The sequence below is a fragment of the Helicoverpa zea genome, chromosome 7 (assembly GCF_022581195.2).
Source record: "Helicoverpa zea isolate HzStark_Cry1AcR chromosome 7, ilHelZeax1.1, whole genome shotgun sequence".
NCBI lineage: Eukaryota > Metazoa > Arthropoda > Insecta > Lepidoptera > Noctuidae > Helicoverpa > Helicoverpa zea.
In genome coordinates this window covers 2,922,108-2,949,127 of record NC_061458.1, presented here as the reverse complement: position 1 = coordinate 2,949,127, position 27,020 = coordinate 2,922,108, and the positions used below count along the sequence as shown (strand labels likewise).

Genomic DNA, 27,020 nt, shown 5'->3' with positions numbered 1-27,020 from the left:
GCCAGCCTTTTGGGCACGATCCCAGCTGACAGCGATGCGGATGAATATTTTGATACTTAGTTTTAATATTTCCCTATAATAAGATCTTTTTACAAATAGCTATATTATTGAAATCCATATTCCATACCCAGTTTCTCTTTCCCAGTATGCGGAATTGTTACGAGATGATCATAATATACTTATATAATGCGAATGCGAATTGTTTTTTTTTTATCGACGTTGTCAAAAAAATGGAGAACCCAAATTGACATCTATTTAATAAAAACAGGAAAAAAACAAGGAAACATAATGTTATTCTGGGAAAACCGTCATTTTTCTATGAGATTTTGGCAACAAAGCGTATTTTGTTAGCTAAGAAATAGAAGAAAAAACTATCCCATTTTGTTCCCCATAATCTTTCCCCAAAATAAAACAAAAGGCGGTCGATAAAACCAAACTTATGTAGTAGTGACGTGTTGAGATATGTCGATAAAGAAAACTACCGACAGTGTCGATTGAAGATACAATCGTTATTAAATTGTACTGTAAGAGGAAATTAGAAAGATGAAATAAGGTGTTAATTACTTTAAGTTTTTCGAAGACTAAAACGGTAGAACATAATTAGATTTGTATCGTTATATGTCATAAATTTTATCGATACTATTTAATCGAGACGCTTGTTCGAGTCTAATCGGATTTCGATCTTTGACCCCTTTGTAAAGTAGTGACGTTTTGGAATTATTTTGGTTTCGTATTTTTTTGTATATTAGCTTACCCAGTATTTTTCTAACTTTATTATCTACGAGTGTTCTTGGATTCAGATTATTTTTTACAATAGTAACTCTAACAGTGGACAGAAGCTTTATAAAAATATTAAAAAATACTAAGGACTCTAAAAAGTACTAAGGACAACAATAGTTTTGAAAATTGGATACTTGAATAGCCCTCCAAACAAATAATGCTGTAAAATCATAAAGATACCGATTTTTATAACAATTAATTTAAAAAAATATAAGAGTTCCTTTTTAATTCTCTCGGCATTTATCTCCACCAAAATCGAAGTTGGAAGAAGTCTTATCGTATTATCTGAACTGAATTTAAGAGGATTTCGTCCAATAAAACTTTAGTAGGTACCATTATTCTCACCTGTCGGATGTTGGCAACAGAAATTGGTACAATTCCGACACCCGGTACCAATGTGGGACAGTAAAATATGTACCACAAATATTAGGTATGTCCTTTTTCATCTAGAAAGTAACAATGTGTACTTTTCGCTAAGCTAAAGTACCTAAGTATGAAGTATTGTTAGATTCTTTTCGTATATTTTCATGTTAGACTAAATCTTTTTTATATGAAGGAGTGTTTTAAAAAACTTTTGAGCCAACATTCTATATCGTCGTCGTAACTTATAAAACAATATTAAGAGAAACAGATTTTTTTTTTCAAAATCTAGATTTAAGAAGAATCTGAATCTTAACAGCTCTTACAATGCATGTAAAGTTAATAGTTCTTAAATCTAACGTTTATGTTCATAGAATGCATACAATAAAGAGTTATTTATCTAATCTCGTGGCCATGACACGAGACAAATCATTAATTTTTCAATCAATTCAAGACTGATTGCAAAAACACTCTTTAAAGATTTCGGATGGTCTAAAAAATGTGCTTACACAAATCAATTTTATTTGTCATTAATCAATATGAAGTGGACAAATGATTGAAATTGACAAATATCTTGAGATACGAAATTAAATTGCGTTTGAAAATATTTATAATATTATAGCGCAGGTTTATAAGTTTTTGATCTTATCGTATAAAAAACTGCTTTACATGACATTTTGTTCATCATTCATCACATAAATTAATATTGAGTATTAATAACCATTGAGCAATAAAGAAGAATATTACCTTTAGTTTCGAAAGTAACACAGTACACAGAAATAATCCTCGCTTATGTGTCACCATTACTTTCGTCAAAGATATCTCAAAAGAGCTTCAGCGCGTTGGCTTCGACCCCACGTTCGCCTTCCAAAAGTTTCAGACTCTGTAGTAGTCCCGAAAACGTGACAGATATATCAAGTTACATCACTCATTTTATTATTTTTCCATTCTTAAATAACATTTATATGTTGCTTAATAATTGATAGCATAAGTAAGTTTTACTCTCAAGTAGGTTCCATCCTTAAAAACAATTAAAATATTAAATACCTATTATTCAAACAAACCAAAGCAAAAAAAAAACCTCTACCAAAACGAAAAGCTTAACCATGGAGTAGTTAACAATTTTTGACGGGTCGTTATTTTAATAGTTAAAGTGGCGGTTTATGAGTACCTCGACTTGAGGTCAGATCAATTAATATTGATGCTGTGGGAACTTTGCTGCAACTTTTTACATAGTTTAGTAAATGTTCAAATTTTTTGAAAACTAATTTTTACCAGTAGTAATTCTGTTTGTCTGTCTTTCGGGCTTTTACGACAAAATTACAGAACCGAACTAGGGCCTGAGAAAGGATACAGACTATTTATAAAATTGCAGGAAGTGGTTCTGAGGGTGAAACTGCGAGAACACCTAGTAACAGTAAATAAGAGAGTTGTATTTTAATCTCATTTATCAAAATTACACTACAAATATTTTCACATTGAATATGTGTGGGTTCAAAGCGCTGGTATAAACTGATAAAGTTAACCTATCCATATAAAATGTAATTATCTAAAAATATGCAAGCCACTAAAGTATATTTTATTGGCAAAAATATTATGAAAAGATAAAATGAAATAAACAACATTGGTCCTGAACTAATATGCATAGTATAAACAAAACCTTTGACAAAAAGTAATTGTTGCAAAAATCCTTATCTCTATGTTTTAAACAGTTGCATGTAATGCTTACGTGTTTAAAATTCTTATATGAAAAATCTTAAATCTATAGGTATACATATGATTGTAAAACTGTAGAGTTGTTGAATTATTTGAACGAGCTAACCTTAGAAAGTGTTGGACTGATTTGAAAATATATTTAAGTTAAATATTCATAAAGGAAATTACTAGCTCATTCACTGGATGCGCGGAGTAGTTACCACGGGATGTGTGTGACAATGCCGGGGAAAGGTATTAAAAAAAACCTTCTCAGGCACATATATATAAGTTTATAATAGCTAAATATACAGCTTACAGAAAATTTTCACATTATTAAAAATAACTGGAATCGATTCTGTATTTTCACAATTTATCGACTAAACTGATCCTGGGACTTTGTGAAACCTCTTCGTAATTATTAATTAACCAACAACTACTTAATAGGGCGCGTCATATTTATAGATTAATATCTGAACTTGTATTAAATTAGCTCCAGTAATATTTCTTCTTGCGTGCTTATCAACATCTTCACTCACAATTACTTAAAGACTTTAAGCACACTGCAAACTTTTAGTCGGCCGATAGTTTGTTTGGGCTCATTATTATTATTAGTGAGAAAATTAAAGGTAGTATGCACATTACAAAGATCAGGTTTCTGACCGACTGAAAACTTTGATTGGAATAAAAACAAAAAACCGACCAAGTGCGAGTCGGACTCGCGCACGAAGGGTTCCGTACCATTATTTATATAAAACGGACAAAAACATCAGGTTTTTTGTATGGGAGCCCCCAAAATATGTATTTAATTCTAGTTTTCAGTATTTGTTGTTATAGCGGCAACAGAAATACATTTCATCTGTGAAAATTTCAGCTCTCTTACTATCACGGTTTATGAGATACAGCCTGGTGATAGACGGACGAACGGACAGAGGAGCGAAAACAAAAGGGTCCCGTTTTACCCTTTGGGTACGGAACCCCAAAAATTGACAACCATCGGGTCAACTGTCGGTCGACTGTTTAGTTTGTAGTATGCACTCTCATTAAAACAGTTATTAATTAACGAAATAATTAAGTGCGTAAAAACAATTTGTCTTGCCAAGTATTGAATTTCTTTTGTAATTAAAACTGCAAACTTAATCAAGTATTCCAATCAATCATTAATAATTGGCTGTTAAGTTTCTATTTCAAGTGTAAATGAATAGTTAATGGAATATTATCGTCTTTAGCTTGAGGGATTCAAACATTTGTAATTTTGTTGCTCGGATAAACGTTATAGAGTAAATTATAATTATTATACTTATTAGCAGATTTTAGATTTTAGTCTTTATTTAGTCTATCTCGCCCGTTTCTAGGTAACCATATGTAATTTTTTGTGAGTCTGGAATTATCGCCCGTTTCTAGATAATTATAATTTCTCGGGAGTCTAGAATTACAAAATTCTTTGTTACACCTATTTGGATTTTCGTGGAATTCGTATCCGCTGCCTGATTATGAAATGGAAAAATTATCCTTTTGTAGTATCAACAGAGATATACCCAATTTTTTGCTAAATTATGATATGTAATGTAAGTTCTTCTTAATATTACCATAGAATATCAAACATCTCGTTCGTAGATGAAACATTCTTCATGCATAAAGTTTTACTCTATACTTGCTCAGAAGTTATAAACATGTTCATAAACTTTGTAATAATTTGCTGTGAAACTGCACCTCCTGCTTTTCACTACTTTATGTAAATTAAATAAAAGCAGCTGTGCAAAATTTACTTCAACACGTTTTATGCTGAGAGTAAAACGTCTGTTGGAGTAAAGACTAGTGTTCATGAAACTACTATTACTCTTCATATTTTTGTTTCACTCTCGTTCACTATTTGTTAGCTGTGTTCTTGGAAACTTATTAATGAACTTAGAAACATTGAACGTCTATTCCCATCGTGTAAATGTATCTAAAAAGATCCATGAGCATTCACGAGATCTAATTCAGTTTACGACTAAAAATACACGTTATTAATGAAACCTTTTTAATGTTCCAGGAGAACCGATCCTACTCGCTCTGGGTGACAGCATACGACGGCTCCATACCACAGAAGACAGAAGTCTACGCCACAGTCTCCGACAAATCGGGGCAACGCCCCAAGTTACCCCACCCACCAACACTACCCTTCCCCGCCTACCACAACATACCTTTACAACCAAAGTTCACGAGGACAACTCAAAGCACAACCAAAGCAACCAACATTTATGTAACAGTACCTGAAACAACCACTACACTCACTACTCTAAGTCCCCCGAATCCTCCTGATGATACCCCGGGAGGAGAAAGTATAGTACATTATGATGTTGGTACTACTAGCACAGAAGCTCCTAATAAGAATCCTACGACTAATGAAATGCCTCTAACTGTGATTCCCCTGGTTGCTATCGGGGGACTTGTGGTCATAGTTGCAGTTGTGATCCTGTTTGTATGCAAGAAGAATAATGCTACGAAGAAGGATAGCAAGAAAGACGATATGGTAAGCAATGACCAAATTATAACTGTAGGTAATAAAAAGCACGATAAAGTGACAATTGAATCAACACCAAAGCTTGGGTGGGATATAATTACGTCGCAACCGATGCGTTATTAATTTGATGCAATTAAATACTCACATTATTTTAATTAAATGAATTCAAAGGTTAAAATAACCGCTGCATGGATATAATTTCAAATTGCCCATCCATAATTTGAGTACGCTGAATAAAATTCAACGTTCAATAAGCAATATTTCATTCAATTTGATAAACAGTTTGCTTGATATTAAAATATTATCAACTGCTCGATTTTCGAATAATATTTTTGCTAAATATTTGGTCTGAGTCAATTTGCATTATGAATTTTCATAATTACTTTTCTATTTATATAAAATGTACCCATTCAAGATCATCGCTTATATCTTTCGATATTTTACTTCATTCTTCCAAATATTCACAGTTTTTTTACCGATTTGATCATTATTTGCATCAACTCGTTCATTCACACTATCATTTAGTTCTCTACTGATCTCATTATCTTCATCTTTCTGTTCATAATGAATCATGATTCTAATGATGATGATTGTTGCAGAGTAAAGACTCAAGTGGAATAGTCCTACAAGACGCGTCACTCAATATGTGGGACCATCCGCGAGCGTACTCAAACCGATACGAATCTTGGGATAATAGTCATTTGCAGGTCAGTCGAGTTCATAACCAATTTTAAAATGTCTTCCACGATTTTGTCTGCATTCAGGCAATTATATAACAGTCTATCTCTGGCTACAAACTACCTCCATAAGTCTTTTCTAGCTCTTCAATACTAAAATATCGAAAATGTTTTTTCCTTTAAATAGGAATCCTGAATTGAAAAGGATGACTTTTGCTTCTACCTGGGTATGCTTTTTTTATGCTAAGAGTAGGAACAAGAAATTAAGCGATATTTTATAACCTACAAATCTATGAGCTATTTGATATTTATTTGTAACACTAGCACAATATTGCACACCAATTCATGAGTGATTGTTATGCTACATATGTTTTCTGAAATAATACTTTCATTCTATGAATATTATTACTATTTGTACAAGATGACTTGCTTTCTGATACAGATGTTAAAATCTAACCTTCGCATATAGATCAAACTTTATAAAGAAAACGTATTTTTGTTCAAAGGCTATATTATAATATACATATGTATGTTTGCCAATATTGTATTTTCTTGCCTAAAGCATTTTAGTTGCGTTATTTGAATAAGGAGCTCGTGTCTATATAACTGTCATACAGTCGATCGGTCATAGGGTTAAGCAACGCTTAGCGCAGTCGGTCCGTGGATGGGTGACCATATTGTCATGTCTTTTCTCCGTGTTTCGGAAGGCGACATCGATTTTATTTCAGTTCAAAATTGCACGTATTTCAACTTCGATGTGATTTAAAATAAGTATTTACTCTGGCAATGCAGCCAGCCTTTTGGGCACGATCCCAGCTGACAGCGATGCGGATAAATATTTTGATACTTAGTTTTAATATTTCCCTATCATAAGATCATTGGTGATCAAAGGTATTTACTCTGATATGTTTAAAGACAAATGTTACTTTACGAACAGTTCATGATAGATACTTAAATATTTTCTTAGTCAAATAAGTAACTAATCGCTAAGTTCTTTTAACCAGATTTTTATACAAATTGCAGCAGACGCATAAATAGTACCTAACTTTTTGAAATTAACTGTCGTCAGAAACACAACGTCTGCAAGATAGCTTTTTTCAGTTTTATTTTGTGGCTGCAATTTGCATATTATTATGTTTGTCTGTACAAGCAACATACATGCAAATTATAAGCATTAAATAATATTTATTTTGTTGCGAGCTAATTTTTAAACTGTCAGTGAGATTTTTTCAATTTTGCCAGGTAACCGTTGTGAATTTTGTCGCAGCAATAAAAAAATGTCATTATTTAAAGTTTTCATTACCTATTTCTATAATGCAAAATTAATTATCTCTCTGTATGGTTTTCACACCAAAACTTCTAAACTAAATTAAATGCCATTTGGTACACAGATAGTATAGTGACTGAGAATGGACATAGACTACATTTTATTCGATAGCGCGAACCACTTCCCATCACGCGCGTTTTAAACTGCGGGGAGCAGCTATTTAACATATTCTTTCATCTTTCAGTTATCAGAAGAGACATCAATATCTAAAGAAGATCAGCCGCCTGACAAGTGGGAGTTCCCGCGACATAAGCTGAGAATCTTCAACATCGTTGGAGAAGGCGCTTTCGGTCAAGTGTGGAGAGCACAGGCCTTGGATATTGCTGGTATGTTATATTTATTACTTATCCTATCTATAAAAAAAACATTAGGTATAAAGAATTATAGGTTATATGATTATTACTAGTTATTTCAGTTTCAATGACACAAAGAACAACAATTTGACACCGGCATATAAATGTTTAAGATAGAGAATTATGAGTTTAACATCGATCAATTTTGAACATTAATATAACAATATTGTTGTTAGATATTTTAATCAATTTAGAAGGAATCTTCGTGGCATTTTTAATTCTATGCGAGTGCATAGAAACGATTCATTGCTTGTAAGTAAAAGCAACCTATGATTTGTGGTGTTTAAAAATCTTTTTACAAAGTATATTTATATTTCAACAATTTAATCAACCATGAAAAGGTACACTGAACTTCTTGTGCAACTTTCAGCGGTTTTAATTAAAACGTACCTACAACAAATTAAACAAATACCGTCTTACCACAAAAACTTTTTAACGTCAGTTTAAGACTTGTCTAAAAAAATGTCAAATTATGACGTTGACATAAGGTTCATTTTGGAGCCACATTTTTTTTAGACAAGTGGAAAACAGTGGTTAAAGTTTTTGTAGTAAGGCCAATATAATCCGCTGTAGTTTATTTTGTCACCCTCGAGAGTTACGTGAAAGTAACCAAACCACAAAATGATCGTTGATTAAATTAATTATTTACTGAACATATAAGTATGATACTTTCAGTAATCAAACATTAACTTACTTTGTAATTTATTACACATAATTAAATGTGTAATTCAGCCTGCTTCTCAGTATTTAGATCTATTTGTTTTAATTTTATTTGACAATGTTTAACTTTCAACTGGTTTGCATTCGAATAGCAATATTAATTACACTAGCAGTTTTCCCGCGGTTTCACTCACGTCCCGAGAACTACTTACTGCCATCATCCATCCTCCGAGCCTTTTTCCCAACTATGTTGGGGTCGGCTTCCAGTCTAACCGGATTCAGCTGAGTACCAGTGCTTTACAAGAAGCGTCTGCCTATCTGACCTCCTCAACCCAGTTACCCGGGTAACCCGATACCCCTTGGTTAGACTGGTGTCAGACTTACTGGCTTCTGACTACCCGTAATGACTGCCAAGGATGTTCAATGACAGCCGGGACCTACAGTTTAACGTGCCATCCGAAACACAGTCATTGGTGTCTAAGATATACTTAGAAAGTACATACAAACTTAGAAAAGTTGCATTGGTACTTGCCTGACCTGGGATCGAACCCGCACCCTCATACTTGAGAGGTTGGTTCTTTGCCCACTAGGCCACCACGACTTTCTTACTGCCAACTACTTACTGCCAATACCGTGATAAAATACAGCCTATCTTACTCGGGAAGAGTGTAGCCTTCCAACTGTGAAATATATTTTTTAAATTGGTTCAGTAGTTTTGAAGGCAAGGGTACAAACAAACAACAATAGTTATTTGTTATACAAGAGTGCAAAGTTGCTTTTTAACCGCGTGCTCAATTTTGATGACCGAGCAAGCGAAGGATTCTAAAATTGAAACACGAGCGTAGCTAGTGTTTCAATAATTAGAATCCTGAGCGATAGCGAGGGAATCAAAAGAGCACAAGGTGAATAATCTTTGCACTCGAGTGCAACACGTAACTTTTCATCCCACCTCATCGAGGAAATTTCTAAACTCAAAAAAAACAAAATGGCGCGCACATATGAGTATCAAATTAAAAATAAGTACCTAATTATGTTCATATATTTGAAAACTCAGTTTAAAAATGAAACGAGGTTAAAAATCTATGTAAAAACAATAATAAAAATTACTTAATTAATTGAATAATTATTTTAAGCTGTATTTTATTTGTTTAATATGTATTTGTTTGAAAGTCTTATAGTCCAGGCGCTAGAGGTAGTTGAGTATGCAAAATCCAAGTGACGGGAACTGTGACCGGATTCTTATACCTGAGACCCTAAATAATGACAAAACACATCTTGCCGCCAGGTGTTATGGTCCCTTCTCGGTCCCTTCGCATCCCCTCTCCGCCCATACAGTAAGCATAGCGCGCTCACTTGTTTAGTGTGTTTCTACATCTATTGACGTTAGGGCATGCAATTTCGGTAAAACAAAAATTACCGGTAAAAATTCGGTAATAAAAATATTTTTACCGGTAAACCGGTAAAACGGTAATTTTTGTAATTTTTTAAAAATGTGTTATTGTAACAATAAGATTGGGTAGTCTTAAAGCAAAAACTAAATAAATATGCAAAGTATAAGGTGGTAAACGTTTTTTGTGACGTGGGCCGTAACAAAAAAAAACATGTCAGTACCATCCGTACGCGATGTCGCCTACAAAATGCAAGAGAAACGGCTGCGATGGTACAGACATGTAAAATGGAGTGACACCTGAGGACATCGGCAGTGTGTATGTAATACTCAATCTCAATATACCCGGTCAAAGGCGCAAAGGCAGGCCGAAACCGTGGTGGTTGAGTGTCGTAATGAATGTTATGAAAATCTGCGAACTCGAAGAGGAAGATGTCTATTCAGGAGGATAGAGCGAAGTGGAAGAAAGAAGATACGGAAAGCGGACCCCGTCACAAGACGGGATAAACGCTAAGAATTACCGTAAAAAAATATATTTTTCATTGAAGTGAAAGCCCTTTTTTATGGTAAATCACTCTCTTTCTCTGACTCTTTCTGTCTAAAACCCATGGTTTTTTAGTAGACGTTTTATGGACCAGGGTCGCGGTAACTCTTTCGAACAATCCCGCGGCCCCGGCAGACCTTGGCCCTGCTGGGCCCCACTAGGTTTGCTGACATCTCCCTGAGGAGCCCGTGGAACAACGCGCGCCGCTGACACGGGTCTGTTGTCTATGCAGACGGTGGAACGATGAGCCACCCGAACTCACCGCCCACAGACCGACGCCTACGGTGGCCGGGAGTCGTCTCTCGACCCTTAGCGCCCGTGGTGTCTTCCTGGTCCACTACAGCGGCTGGGATGAGAGGTGCTACTCGCAGTCGCTCCGCCGTCTCCTTCTCGAGCATGACTGCTTCGCAGAAGCAGGCGACGGCTTCCCATTCCCTCTAGCTCCGGACCATGGCTTGAACCAGGGAAGGACGCGGAAAGTCGCCGCTGCCTATTGCCTCGACGACAACACGGCGGTACCCTTCCCAGGCAGTGCACACCTGGACTGTGTACTCCACCGTGTCCTCAGAGCTATCCGCATGGTGGTGAAGTAAAAGCCCTTGCTCAGTAAGGTCATAGAGTAGGTAAAATAAGCATTAGCTACATTTGTACCTAGTATGAGCTGACAGCTATCAGGAAAAACAGAATAACTGGATGAATACAATTTGTTTAGATTTTATAAATTAAGATGAGAAAGAAGATTTGTATCTAACCTAGAGATAGTTAACGACACACAAGTTTACTTTCCTAAAAAACAGCAACTTTAACACTCTTACAATACGTAATGTATGCAACATTATATTCAGGCTACATAACAAAGATTTGACGTTAAATGAACAATTGCTATATTTTATCAAAAAAAACGTAAAAACCGGTAAATTACCGGTTTCATATTATTTTTACCGGTAATTTTAAACTCGCAAAAATGGGCTATTTACCGGTAAAAACGAAACCGGTTAACCGGTATTGCATGCCCTAATTGACGTACAGACGTTGCATTTTTAAGTCGTTTTTTTATATATCATATTAAATAATAATATTTTGGTAAATTCTTAGTGTCTGTTCAAAGTGTATTGAAAAACGTAAAAAATGTCGTTAGAAGTGGTTAATTTGAAAAGAAAAAACCTAACGAACAATTTTGCTTATTCTGCGATAATTCAAGTGATTTAGTGAAGAACCCAAGGCCAAGTACGTTTCTTCATATCAAAGAAGCAGCAAATAGGAGAAAGGACAGCATTAGTGAGAAGTTTTCAAAACTATATGATCCAGACTCCACAAAATAAGAATTTTCATGGCATCAAGACTGTTTAGCCACTTATATAAGTGAGGAGAAAATAAGGCGTCGAGAAATTGCGTTGCATAAAAAAGAAGAGAAAGAAGTGTCTGCTTCAACTTCCAAAGCAAACGTGGAGGAGCTGACTCCAAAATCTCGTTCGTCATCAAGAATCAATGAAGATTTATTTGCTATCGGAGTGAGATATCACAAACATTGTTACCTTGATTATTTAAGATTACCGAGAAGTTCTGAATTGCCAGCTGGTCGACCTTCAAATCAAATACCTAAAGAAATACTTATCGATGCATTTGACAAACTAATAGATGAAATTAAAGACCGGTTACCAACACATTCTTTTTACACAATAAACACAATTACCACCCATTGATTATTGTTCATTTGGTTACGAAAAGCTCAACGGTGACTTACGTCCACGAGTCATTAATTCCACCATGTAAATGTACTTCAAATTGTCGCACAATGTCTTGTAATTGCAAAAAATCGGAATTGTTTTGTATTTCATTATGTAAATGCATCAATAACAAATGTGAAAATAAAAATTATTAATTTTTTACCTACTTTAACTACATTTATGCTTTAATTAGCTGGTTTTCATATATAACTTTCATTCTTTTATGAATAAAAATAAAAAAATACTGTAATTGTTGTTTTTTTTTATTATTTAAGAATCCATCTTCACTTATAACACGAGAAAATACTATAAATTATTACGAAAATAATCATTAAAGCGATTTTATATCATGCACTAAATACATTCCCTTTATTAATAAGAGAAGAGGGGGTAAAAAAAAATGGACCAAAAAATTGACCGGCAAGATCCACATTATTATTCTTTGACCTTTTCCTCACCTAAATCCATTGGCGAAATTTAGTACTCACATTTTGCATACTCACTTACCTCTAGCGCCCGGTCTATTATCAAGATTGTCACAAATGGAGCATTGCACACGATGTTCTAAATTCAAATCACTTTGCCGCTCTAGAGGATAAAAACGGCTTTTGCGCTCAGATATCAAAGGGTAAAACTACTCTTTCCGAGATGGTGGGATGAAAAAGTTTTTTACGCTGCTTCTCATTTCTATTTGTTTCATTTAATTCGTCAATGTATTTATCTTTGCTGCATTCAAATAGCAATATCTATTACGTAAACAAACTAACTATCACCATTATATTACCTTATTTTGTTATTACCTTAATTTTTAACGGAATAAATAATGGAAACGTCAATTATCTGTGTCACTGTGGATTTAGAACCGACTTTAGTGGGAAAACGCCTGAACTTAAAAGTTTACCAAGTTTCGAAGGCACGATTTTAAAACAAATACATTATTCAAAGCGGGTGGTTTTGCGCTTATTTTCTTTTGAAGTCATTGTCTTAGAGAAAAACGAACTACCTATAAAGCTTTAAGAGGAGTATAATATCAGGTTTATTCAAACTAAATGTTAAGATTTAATTTTTTTATATGAAATACTTAAAAATGTGATTTAAATACATCAATACGAAGAAAAAATTGGCAAAATAGTTTTTAGATTTTACTGATAATCTCACCACGCTTCAATCATTACATTATGTACCAATTTTTTATAAACCACGGAGTTATTTACACCTTTTTCCCTTCCCACAGCGCCACTAAAATTCTACCCTCGGTCAACAAAAACCGTCAACAGTCTATAAATAAAACAAATGAAACATGACCCGGAATGCGTGACTCAAACTTTTTCATAGATTACTTAACCTAAGCACGTCGACTAGAATGCGGATCTCAAGTAAAAATGTGTGAAATGTCTCAAAAAAAGTAAACATTGAAGCCTTTCTGATAATTTAAATACGGTAGAATGTTTGTTTGTCACATTAAAACAGCTAAACAATTCCAATACAAATTAACATAAAGTTGAAGATTAAATATATTTCTGTCCTACAGTTTTTTTTTATAAAACGTACAGGTAAACAGAAATATAAGAATCTGAATCATGTTTAACAACAATATTCTGATTAATTTTAATAATATAACATCTTGTTTTAAATATTTTTTATGAATACAAGCAGATCTAACTAAGATTTACAATGCTAAATGTACAAATGCACAAATGCTAAAGTGACTATTCCATGCCGCAGAAGTCGGGGACAAAAGCTAGGAAACATACCATAAATAAAAAAATGCTGAGTCACGTTCGTGGCTGACGGTGAGCCTCATGTTTTTAATGAATAATGCACATGGGAAATGGATTTTGGGCTATTTTTAGCGGAGAGTTTTTTTAGTGCAAGAGGTTTGTAGTTTATCGGATATAGGGATAGTGAATGTAAGTTAATACTAGGATGACAAAACTTATGAAACTTATTTACGCTTCAAAAGTATAGGCAGAAACCTTAGAATAAATTAGTTTTATTTACGGAACGAAGATTGTTTAATAGAATAAGCGATTTTCAAACACAAGAGAATCATTGAACCTAACTAGCCCACGTCCTGTGAGAACCACTTGTCGTAACAGGGGTAAAAGATAGCCTTACGTCCTTTCTTAGACCAGACTATCTGTGTACCAAACAATTAAATCGATTCAGTAGTTCTGGCGTTCTGGCGACAGACAACAAGACAGATAGAGGTACTTACGCATTTATGCACATACATAGGTATTTACATTAGTAAGGATATTGATTTTTCTATCTATTTGCTGCAGCTGAACAAAGATTCCCCCTACAGGGAATGAAAAAATAAAAAAAAACGATCATCGATGTGTGAAAAGGTGTCCCGACATTATTATTATTATTGTCCCGACATTATTGTTTTTTATGCGCCTGTAAATATACAGCAGTAGACTGGTTCCTGTTTGCTCTTATTTTAACTGAAAACCACAGTAAAAATGCGTTGTTTAGTTCGTTATCTAAGCAAATACAATATACAGATTTATTCGTGAAAGAAAAATCACAGGGCTTAGAGAGAAAATTAGTCTCGTTAGGCTTTTTACACGGAAGCCGCAAAAGAGTTGTTACCTTTTTTCTGAAATGTCGAGTTTGGTTTGGCTACCAAATGTTAACAGTATTTTCATCTCATCTCGAAATGAAATGAAATGAAATCGTTTACTTTGCAAGTTGGACATTACATCACTTTTACATGTCAGTTTAAGAACGCTGGGGTCGGCATTTCCTATACTGACTGATCCCTGAGAAGAAACGCCGAAACAAACTCAAGGTTCATAGTCTCTTTTTTTAGGTCCGTTCTCTTCATATTACTGTAGCTGTTTTTCAGCAATTACACTTGCAAACTACTGCTGTACCAGGATTAAACATAGCTATGTTTAATAAGCGGGATAACGAAGCTTCCCACACTGAAAGAAAATACTAGTGCAACAGTGAAATATTTTTTCTAATCCGGTTAACTGTTTGACCCTTAAGGTTACAAACAAACAAAACATATCTTCATTAGATTAGATATCTTACTTTAGATAATGTAGAGAAAGGATATGAACAAAGAACCTTGGACCAAGTCATTTTATCTGGTTAAGGAAGGAGTTCCCAGAGATGCGGTTGAAACAGAGAGAAACATGTAGTTTGACATTTAAAATTGCTCAAGTTATTGTTTAAATTGCAGAATCCTTACAATTTACCTAGAAAACAATCATGAGGTTTTAATTCAGGATAAATTACCCAGAATTATTTATTGTTCGTTTGTTGATAATATCTATTGTATTGTTAAAACAATGTTTATTTGTTTTTGGCTTTACAAATCAGATAACATTTCGGCTTTGCCAGCTTTCACTGATTCCCGTAACAGTAAAACGTTGGGATGCGGGTATTTTATTATTTGGTTTAATTTGCTAAATTTTGGTCATTTCAATTGTTTGGTAACTTTATTGTGTGTCGTATTATAGGTTCTATTTATTTATTTATTTATTTATTTTATTTATTTATTTATTTTTAGAGAAGGCTTACGGACTAATCACAATATTATAAGTAACATATTATATAACTAAATTGCCAACAACAAGCCTCCACAGATAATTTCAATCTATCGATATTTACAACAATATGTTACAGTCTTTATAACATAATTTAACATATTAACAATTTAACATAATGTTACAGTCTTTATACCCTAGATACCTTCAGTTTGATTACAATTGCTAGCCAGTTACATTATTTAGAATTTTATTTAAAATCATTCGCAAAAGAACAGTTTTGCCAAACGTCGCCTTACTACGTTAGACTTTGTGCAAAAAAGGTCTATGTCGAGATCCCGGGGTAGTGAATTAAAACTACGTGCACTACGTGAGAAGAACGCGTTACGTCTATACTTCGTGGAAGCAAAAGGTACGTGAAGCAGCGGTCGCTGTCGGAAACCAATGTGATTGGTACGCAGTTGTACTTTTCCTAGTAGTTCAGGACAGTCGACCGCTCCATTCGGGATATTTATCAATAAACATACGTCATTGATTTCACGCCTTTTTTCCAGGGGTAAAAAGTGGTACCTCTTACAACGATGAACATAATCATCCGACCATTGCTGTGCCTTGTAATCTAAATATCTTAGAAATTTACGCTGAACCCCTTCAATGCGTGTCTTATATATTGCATATTGTGGGTTCCAAACCTGGGACGCATACTCCAAGTGACTGCGTACGTATGAGCAGTATAATATCTTAATAGGCTTTAATGATCGAAAACAGGCTGTAGTTCTGATTATGAATCCAAGGGCTCTGAATGCTTTATTCACAATAATATCAATATGTTGGTCATATAGTAACTTACTATCTTGTGTGATTCCAAGATCTTTCATTGTTCCAACTTTGCTGATGATTTCACTGTTAATCGTATATTTGGAATCTATTACATATTTTCGACGTGTGAAGGCCACATGATAACATTTTGCTACATTTAATTGGAGCTTATTGCATGTGCAGTATGCAGAAAATCTGTTAAGGTCGTCCTGTAGTTGTTGTGTATCGCTAAAATTACGTATGACTTTGTGTACCTTCATATCATCGGCATAGAGTATGATGTAAGAGTGCTTAAAACATTGCCTAATATCCGAAATAAATAAATTGAATAATAGGGGTCCCAAGATTGAGCCCTGTGGCACGCCCGATGGGATTGTGCACCATGCTGACGTGTATCCATGAAGTACCACAGCCTGAGTCCGATTGTTAATATAAGAGGTGAACCAACGAAACAGGTCACCGTGTATACCGACTGATAGTAATTTCTCTAAAAGTACCTGATGATCTATACGGTCAAAGCACTTACTATAATCGGTATAAATCACGTCAACCTGTGCGTGCCCTTCCATACCCGAAGTTATGTATTCATGTGATAATATAAGATTAGTTGTCGTTGAACGCTTTTTAAGGAAGCCATGCTGTTCATCGCCAAAATTAAATTGTAGTGCCGAGTAAACGTCATTATATACTATTCGCTCCAGTATTTTTGAGAATAAACATATTTTGGATATAGGTCGATAATTTCTAATATCTGATTTATCCCCTTTCTTAAAGACTGGAGTGACGAATGCCGACTTCCAAATTTTTGGCACATACCCCTCACTTAAAGATCGTCTTAACAAAATACATAAAGGCTCCACTACGCTATCAGCACAGTTAACTATAAAGATGGGTGGTATAAGATCAGGGCCACCTGATTTAGAGAGGTCTAATGTCTTTAACAATTTTAACACATGTGACTTATCTACCTCAATGTTACTTATAGACATAGTCCCATCCCCACGGCAAGTACTGTTAAAAGAAATGTTTAGATCTGGTTCTTGGAATGTGAAATAAAAATAATTAGCAAACAAGTTGCTAATCTCCTCACCAGAATGCGCTGTTATGTCGTTATATTGCATTACATTGGGTAACGTGCCTGATTGCATCCTATTCTTAACATACGACCAGAAAGCTTTAGGATTTTTTATTATAGATGATTCAATTTTATCTATATAAATGTTGAAACATTTTTTATCCATGTCCTTTGCCCTTGTACGCAGTAAAGAAAATGAGTGATAATCGGATAGGTTGCCGTATTTTTTATATTTTTGATGGTATTTATATTTTTCTTTAAGAATTTTAATTAAGGCCGAGTTATACCAAGGAGGATAAGTGGAAAACTTTGTCGATTTTAATGGTATGTGCTTGTCTCTTACTTCATATAATTTATTGTAAAAATTTGCTACGGCGTCATCAATTGACGTATAATCTTTATGTAACAATGGGGTCCAGTTTACCTTGTTAAGTTCGGACGCAATGGCTGAGTAGTCACCGATCGAGTAGTGATACCGATTAGTTATATTGTGGTCTAACTTATGAATTTCTACGAACTCGGCAAGAATAAGTAATGGTTTGTGATGTGAATCAATGGGGATATCTAACGGGTCAGCATTTTCAGTAACACGCACGATATCGTTAGAAAAAACGAGGTCTAAAAGTCTGTCATTAACGTTACGTTGACCGTTATACTGCGATAAACCATAAGTCTGAACAGTATCGAAGAATTGTATAATATGCTCACCTGAACTAATCCGTGGTAATAACTCCGCATTGTTAGTCGTACTTTGACACCAATCTACATTTTTTCCAAAATTAAAATCACCCAAAATTACAAACTTATCCAATGGATGAGTTAGCAATAAATTATTGAGTTTATTTGTGTAATTAGATAACTGAATGTTGAACGAATTACCTGTATTTTCACTGCAAAGGTACAGCCCGCATAAATGTAAACTATAAGTCACTTGAGGTCTAGATCGTTTTAGTCTAAGGGACACCCAGATATCTTCAGCAGTGCTACACCAACATTTTTTACCAATTGCCGTTATTTCACTTTTGACCGCAATCAATACACCACCACCTCGTTTTTGTGCGGTACGAGAATAATCGCGATCACGTCGCCAAACAAGATAGCGATTGTCAAATAACTCACTACTATAAATACTCTCGTCTAACCATGTTTCGGTTAAAACTATAACATCATACGATTTAGAACAAACACTACGAAAGAAATCAACCGTCTTCGTACGCAGTCCGCGCACATTTTGATAATAAATATTAAGTGGAGCCATTCCCAAGATGAACTATAGCGAAATTAATTACATATTCATAATGCAAATTTACGTAGTATTTTAAAAGGCACAGCAAAATTTCATCATTTAATTCATAATCAATACTATAATAATTAAAAATGCAGGTAGAAATAAATAACCTAACAGAAAAGATTAGTATGCACAGCAATACACAGTAAACCACAAATGAGTATTTTGAGTGCAGCTTTTGAATAGAAACAAAAGGCGATAACCGGTAGCAAGTCGACGGTAACCAGTAACATTTAGTAAGAAGTGTTAATGAGCGGTGTGGAAAAAAGGACTTTATTGCAAACGCATTTACGCTGATAATGTAATAGGCCAGACTAATATTAGAGAAGTTGAACTTAAGAATATTGCATTGACACTGTGCAGCGTCAATAGGAAAACACGATTAGCACGCCGTGGGAAGTGATTCTCAAACTGAAGATAATAAACAACTAATGAATACAAATTAAACAATACAACTAAGCGAATGTTATGTAAATATATGAAAATTATACTATTTTTGTTAGATCCTTTTCTGATTTGACCAAGATCACTGGGGTGGTATCCGATTTTCTTACGTGGATCTTTGCGTGTTTGACCCACACATACTGAAAATTCATTTCTGCCGCGGTCTTCTTTGCTTTTGACAAAAGATTTTTGTTTTTTGCGGTAAGGTGGTCATTTATAAATACTTTTTGATTACCGGACAGCCCTAATTGACTGACCGTGAGTGGCGATGTCTTCAGTTCATATCGGACCGCAGCTATGAAGTCTTCTTTTATATATCTGTTACAAAATCCTACTATTATAGATTTGATGTGTTCTTTTTGCTGAGATGGAACTCTAGATATAAAGTTAATTAGATTTTTAGATACCGGATAATTAATCCTAGCTCCAATCTTGGTCACAATATCAATAAGGTTTTCATTGTGAGACTGTGGAACTCCCTTTAACTCGATGTTGTTCATGCGAAGCCACTGTTCATTCCTATTCGAACCTTCCTCTAGATTATCCATACGTTCCTGGAGTTTATCAACTTGACATTGGACTTTTTCCATTAGGACAATGCGCTGTTCCATGTCATTAATTTTCGATCTGAATTCATTGACGACGTCGGAGAATTGAGTATTCATAGAAGATTTAAAGTCCAGAAATTCTTTTTTCAGGGCTAAAACTTCCTCTTTTAGGCCTTCTAATGGTGCAAATTTTGCCGACAGGGCACGTATCTCAATCAGGACAGCTTCGGTGCCTGTGGGGTCCGATTCTGAGTCAGGTCTAGGAGAGTTTGGTGGATGCGCAGATTCTGTTGGTTTGCACTTCACGCAACGCCAATTAAGTTTTTTGTCCTTGGAGAGCCTCTGGTAGCCCGACTTGGTGACTCCTGCACATTGGTAATGCAACCAATGCTCACATGTTGCGCAATGAGCACCTTCCGATAAATTTTCACTGCACACACCACACTTTTCCATTTTATAATGTAGTGGCTGAATAACGTATTCGAAGGGAAAAAAAAAATCTTTGAGAAACACTGGTTTTCTATTAGAAGACGATAGTAGTTTAAGTTAAACACGACCGAAAGCAGCGGGGCTTACGACCGGACTGTGTTTATGTTTTAATAGCTTTGATTTTGTTGGGATTAATAATTGTCTTATCATTGCTTGAATGCAATGTAATCGTAACTGGTCGTTCCTCACGGTTTCATCCACATTTCTTGAGAACTACATTCCAGCAAGCAGACAGGACATGGCCTATATCGTTTTTCAAGCTCTAGCTAAACTATCCGTGTGCCAAAGTTCACTCATAAAGGGGCCAGTTGTTCACATTCAAGCACACAAACAAACAAATTATTCTGTTTTACAATATTAATTTATAGAAATACATAGACTTAGCTCTGCCCACACGAAGTCACGAGTATCCGTGAAGGTCGAATAAAGGCCAATTTATGTATCAAGTACTACATTTAATTGTTATACAAAAGCCTTATGTTATTCTAGTCCAGTTACAAACAAAAGAAACTTGTTAATACAATCAGTTCTTTATGAATGGCTTCCTACAAACAATTTCACGAAAATGATTTATTCAATAGTACTAGTTGCTCGCTTCTTTTCCAAGGGAAAGAAAATATTATTTTAATCATTGATTTTGAGACTTGACCTAACCTAATTGATTCTGAATAACTTACCAGTAATCATAGTCGTATTTTTTTAATGGACTTATTTTATTTTAACAATACGCTTTCCCGGATTTTATCTTTAAGTTTTCGCGATAAATGGTTTTTGTTTTCCATTAATTAGACCTTGAGAAACTCGTGGGCTTTATAATATTAGTAATTTTTGAAAATGTTGCAGGCAAAAAAGGCGAACAAACAGTAGCTGTGAAAACTCTCAAAGAAAATGCTTCAGAAAAAGAAAAAATAGATCTACTACAAGAACTCTTAGTTATGAAGAATTTGGGAACCCATCCTAATGTTGTGCAGTTGATTGGCTGTTGTACAGAAAAGGTAAGAAGGCTGTAACCAATTATTTCGAAGGTTATTAATGCCTTTAAAAGTTACTTATTTCAAGTAGGTACAGACGCCACCTGTCAAGCTACTTCAATCTGTAAAAAAAATTGTAATCAACATTGAACGTTATACTTTTGATATAAAGTTGAAAATCGATCCAAAACAGACAGACTGTAGTAGCTCGATGTGCTTGTGTTTTCACATAGAGAGTTATGACTTCTGTACATTTTATAATCCAACGTTTAATGACTTCGACGAAAGTGGTCAAATGAGTAGTTTTGTTAAGTTCACAACTAATTTTCCATGAACTAATGGCCCATAATACAGTGTCTCCTCTATTGATTTTTGCAAAGCATCACGTGATTGGCGCCACAAACTTGGCGAGAAGTTTATCTGATCACAAAATGACTAAGTTGCTTTTGCAAACACATATGTATGTTGGTACTTAAGTTTTGTCTCATTATTTATTTATCCAATCAGACTGTCAATACAAGCATTTCGAATGCCTTGGCTGTTACCAATCTTAGACCTAATATTAATGGAATTCCAATATTGCAATCTAAATGTCATTTGTTCGCGATATATCTTCGGTTGTTTGTGAATTAATGACATTAACAATCTTCGATGAGTGAAGTTAAATTGTGTTTATAGAATAGATGAAACGTTTTGGGTATTTTAATATGAATTTTATGAAAAGTTTCAATGATCATGATTGAGTAGGTAAGTATCGACAGTTATGAAAAATAATTGAAAATATTTTTGCAAAGATTCTCTAAATGAATGCCGTTTGATGTTTGAAATATATTTTTTCATAGCCTTTCTGTATAATGATAGGTTTTATAAGGTACAATTTATAAGATGCTAAATCAATCTTTGAATACATACACTACCTTTGTACTTCACCATATTCATGTTTTAGATGTTTCATTAACAATTTTAGTTTAGTTTGTTCATAAGACAAGCCCTTGATCAAATAACTTAGACCTAATTTTCTTCTACAGGAACCAACCCTAGTTATAATGGAGTTCGTGAGCCTGGGCAAGCTGCAGCAGTTTCTCCGGGACTCTCGAGCTGAGCGTCATTACGGGAACACGCATGGGAGCCAGTTCTTGACGTCACAAGACCTTACGAAGTTCGCCTTCCAAGTAGCTAGGGGCATGGACTTCCTTAGTTTACAAGGAGTAAGTTTATTATTTATTTCACCGTTTTCAATGTTTTGAGTTTTATCAAGAGTTTTACCTCTTGTAAAATGCTTACCTAATAAGTAATTTGGTCCATTTTGAAATTGTGGTAAATTCAATACTTCGTATTCTTTGTCAATGGCTTTTTCTTGGTCTTTCTCTTGATGTTACAAGGTTAACTTCTTCGTCCATTTCAGAGCCCAGAGACACCCATCATCATCAATATCTACAAATAATGCAAAAGTTTAATAATCTTATACTAAATGATACACAATTGGTTCATTTACTTGATAAATGCCATTTTTCCTAAACAAATACTACTTTTAATCGTACCTCTCTCAAAAACAAATCTAGTAAAATCTATTCAAAACTAAAGGTCAAAATAGTACTCACACTTTCTCCAAATATCAGGTTATTTTCTTAAATAAATTATCAACGTAAACTCTAGTGACACAAATAAGAGTGGATTATCTCAAAAGGCTTTTCCAACTTCATTTATTATAAACAACGTCGGAAAATACAAAAAGACTTTAAGACCTATTTTAAAACAATTGCCGATGACGAAGACGACGAAATACGAAGTTAGATAATCCAGTATTGAAAAGCTGTGATGAATATTTTAGTTAATTTCTGGTATATTTAAAAGATTTTTTATCTCGCGAAAGCCCAATTTGAAGGGCTAAATAAGATTTTCAAAATGAAGGCATAATGCTCAATCCTTCTCCGTGTGAGAGGAGGCCTGTGCCCAGCAGTGGGACGATAAAAAGGCTGTAACAGTAACAGTAACAGGCATAATGAACGGTTTATTTTGGAAAAAACACTTCGTTGGCAATCTAATTCTGTGTCTAAAATGAAATGTAGAGTGAACTTTGGTATTTAAACACTACAGTAGGTATAAGACTATTTATTAGGAAACATTTTTCCAATACTATACACAAAATTTTATGCTTACACAGACTTTTGTATTTATTATAGGTGTAAGGTCACATTATAAAGAAAAATAATGAAATCTTTCGTAATAAATAGTGTTCATTTGAATTCCGCATGGAACAGGAATAAAGCCTAAATAATAATGCCTTAGCGCTTGTAGTCTTTCATTTCTTTGAAAATTTCATTATATTTTCAAGTGCCTAAGCGTGAAACAATATAAAAATACGGTTTACGGCGCCTTTTATACTTCATAGGACTATAAACAGTCTGTTTTCTCATAAAAATGTAGGAAGCACACTTGTGAAATGTTGATGAAATCTATTTTATTAATGAGACCTTTTATTTAAAGGAACTTATTTGAGAGTGACCTTTGAGACGGTTAGTTTAGGACCTTAATTAAAATAATAAAATAAAATAGATTCATCATCTGCCCACCCTTTTCCCAAATATATTGGTGTCGGCTTCCAGTCTAACTGGATGCAGCTGGGTACTAGTGTATCCGACCTACTCAACCCAGTTACCCGGGTATCCCCTAGCCCCTTAAGACTGGTTTTTGACTACCCGTAATGATTGCCAAAGATGTGCAAATGACAGCCGGAACCTACAGTTTATCGTGCCTTCCGAACCACGGTCATTGATGTCCAATATATACTAAGAAAGTACATAGAAACTTGGAATAAAATAAACAGGATTATTTCATTTAATTCCAAAAAGTATTTACCCCATTCGAGTCAGTGCCCGTTCATTTATTTACTTCATAACGCCTTGCAAATTATATTCTATTTTCAGAAGTATTAAATGGTTAATAGCTTCCCCGATTTCGTTATTATTCCAGCTGCCTACAAAAGTCAGTTGCCATTTACAAAAATGGTGTGAATTAATTTTGAAATATCGCCTCTTTTGTTTATCGCGGTATCTAAAGTTCTTAAATTGTCTCTGTTTTTCTTAGGTTAATGGCCTGAGGAGTGATATTAATCGTTGGTACAAGAATTTTTACTTAGTTGAATGAATGACTCTTGGTACCTCTGGATACTTCAGTGCTATATTTAGCTTTTTCAGTCGATGAATTGGATTCATAAATCATTCAAAATAAGATGAACAAAATAATAATGAGTTTTGACTGTCCGATTTATTTTTTCTTGTAATATAAAAAAAAATACTGGTATTTTCAGTTTGCTGAAAAAGTCAATTCAGCCATCCTATGTAAAAATGTTGATAGTATTATTAGAATTGGTTACATTTGACAAGACTTTTAACCTCTTACACCTTTTAACCTCATACAGTATGGCCATGGGCTGAAAACTTTTGAGCGTTTAAAGTATCTAATTCACTCATCCCTTTTATATTTTTTACAATTTATCGATATCGATAAACCACTCATATATAACCCCTCTCTATTTGCAGATTATCCACCGAGACTTAGCAGCGAGAAACGTACTGATCACAGAAGACAGGGTGTGTAAAGTCGCCGACTTCGGCTTCGCTAGAGATGTGGCCGACACTCACGTATATGAAAGAAAGAGCGATGGGAGATTGCCTATCAGGTTAGTATCATCATCATCCTCCGAGCCTTTTTCCTTTTTATCAGGTTAGTATATATTAGAATATTATCTATCTATATAAAGTACATACTATGTACTTATAATATATAAAAATAACTTGGTCACGCCATCAGTCATGAACGGCTGGACCGATTAAGCTGAATATTAGAGGAGAGGTAGGAGGGGTGACTAAAAACCGGGAAAAGGACATATTATAGCATTTTTGTCACCATCCGAGTACATAACCACATCATGCACATCTTGTGAGCTTGAAGCCTTGCGTTTATGACATATGAGCTCTTACTTTGACATGGATCGAACATTTAATTATCCAAAGTTTGGTTTATCTAAACTATCATGGGTTAATCTCTCTCTTACCCTTCCGGGATAACAGGCGAGGTAATTACTTGCTTATTGTAAAATAATTACAATATTGCGTTTATAAATTTATGTCACGCCACGTAACTTTGGAATTCTGAAATTAATCATTTGACCCCTAGTGCATTTGTTCTTACACGCAGCCCCGGATCTAGGGGGGGGGCAAGCCGGGGCCCATGCCCCGGGCGGCAAATTCAAGGGGCGGCAAAATCAGGCGGCTGCCAAATTCACACTCATCATTTATTTAACTTTGACCACGGAATAAATAATAGCACAAGTAGGTACAGCAATTTCATGGTCATATCAACTTGACCGATACCCTGAACGCATAGTGAGACATGCTGCTCGACTGCACGAACATTTATTATTCACGGGGGGAAGTTTTAGCAAACTAAAACGGATTAAAATTATTTGCGATCATCTATGAGCCAGAAACGCTTATCGCATATTTATTTTTGTTTTAAATCCTACATCACAGATTACTATAATAGTTACCTACAGGGCTGTCTTAACCTATGGTGCAAGGTGTGCGAATAACCCGGGCGCCTCGGTCTCAGGAGCGCCGCGGGACGCCCCACCACCAGGAAATTTCAATGAAATTACACCCTTTTGATAAGGAACTTTCACATTGTATCATGATACTGACAAGCAAAGTTTCTAAAAAGTCGCCTTCGTTTTGTTTGATTATATTCCACTTTTAACATCCACCAAGTGAAAAAATTCGCGCTCGCTACGCTCGCGGCTAAGTGACAATGTATGTCGATTTTTCTTATTGTTTATTATTTTTATTGACGCACCGAATCAACGAACACAAATGGCACTCGCTCTAATCACAGTTTCATATAGTTATATATTTCATCATAGTTTTATTTGTACTTACATAATTCCCAGTTTAATTTGTGAGTCATCAAACAAATAATTTAAAAAAGTTCGCTGTTGCTTTACAATGTACTTAATCATAAGGTACTTTTGCGTCGTGGGCTCAAAAAATAGTAGGATACATAGTTTGCCTTCGTAACTACATAAGTCGAATGTAGCAAAAAATATTTTTACGGAGTCCTTAAAAACAAAAAGTTTGCGCTTCCGACTGCTTGTTACTTTACACCGCTTTTTAAAACTTATTAGCTTTTTGTGTCCCAAAATTGAAAAAATTTGCGCGCTCGCTTCACTCGCGCTAATTTTTACAGTTGCATGAATCTCTCTCGACTTCCATAACGTAAACCTGGCCAACAGTTTAAGCCTACAATGATTTGGACACCTTTTTTTAGTCCTTTACCTACCAAAAAAGTGGCTTTCGTTCGAACGTTCTTATTTATATTCCTTGTAACTACTCTAAGTACTTTGATCAATATGTCTACTCAAAATCTTTCAATACATAGGTGGCGCTTGGGTGATGATTGCACCCAAGCGCTACATGAGCTAGAGACGGCCCTGCCTGCCTACATAGTGATAGCTGAAATTAAATAGATGATAAAGGTGAATAAACATAAGTAGGCGGGGCGGCATTTTTCAGTTTTTGCCCCGCCTAAAAAAAATTGAAGATCCGGGGCTGCTTACACGTATGGTCGAGAAGTATTGTTTATCCAAAGTTGGCTGCTGTTGACTTCACAATAGTCACTAACTTCAGAATTGCAAACTTCGTGGCGCAAACTACACCTGGATCCCTGGACCAAATAATTAGTCGGGATCCTATTGCCTTAACTTTACTTGCATTTTGTTATCATATTGTAGTACCTATGTTATAATAATCCTAATATTTCGCACGCAAAAGTTAATGTTAGTCTAGTTAGTTACGATAGAAACTTTCGTTGTT

The 27,020-nt window shown here is 34.8% G+C and overlaps 2 protein-coding genes across 3 annotated transcripts in view; one reads left to right on the top strand and one right to left on the bottom strand.

Annotated features, from left to right (window-relative positions):
- LOC124631753 (tyrosine kinase receptor Cad96Ca) overlaps window positions 1-27,020 on the top strand; it is a 127,944-nt gene that overhangs the window by 91,057 nt on the left and 9,867 nt on the right. For both annotated transcript variants that reach the window (XM_047166333.1, XM_047166332.1), the window contains exons 4-9: window positions 4,868-5,347; window positions 5,938-6,045; window positions 7,527-7,668; window positions 21,023-21,174; window positions 22,179-22,358; window positions 24,693-24,832. In XM_047166333.1, the coding sequence (XP_047022289.1) occupies window positions 4,868-5,347; window positions 5,938-6,045; window positions 7,527-7,668; window positions 21,023-21,174; window positions 22,179-22,358; window positions 24,693-24,832 (1,202 nt within the window). The remainder of the gene's footprint in view (window positions 1-4,867; window positions 5,348-5,937; window positions 6,046-7,526; window positions 7,669-21,022; window positions 21,175-22,178; window positions 22,359-24,692; window positions 24,833-27,020) is intronic.
- Window positions 19,155-20,187, bottom strand: LOC124631755. The gene has a single exon (XM_047166334.1). The coding sequence runs from the start codon at window positions 20,141-20,143 to the stop codon at window positions 19,184-19,186; it is 960 nt and encodes a 319-aa protein (XP_047022290.1). The 5' UTR covers window positions 20,144-20,187; the 3' UTR covers window positions 19,155-19,183.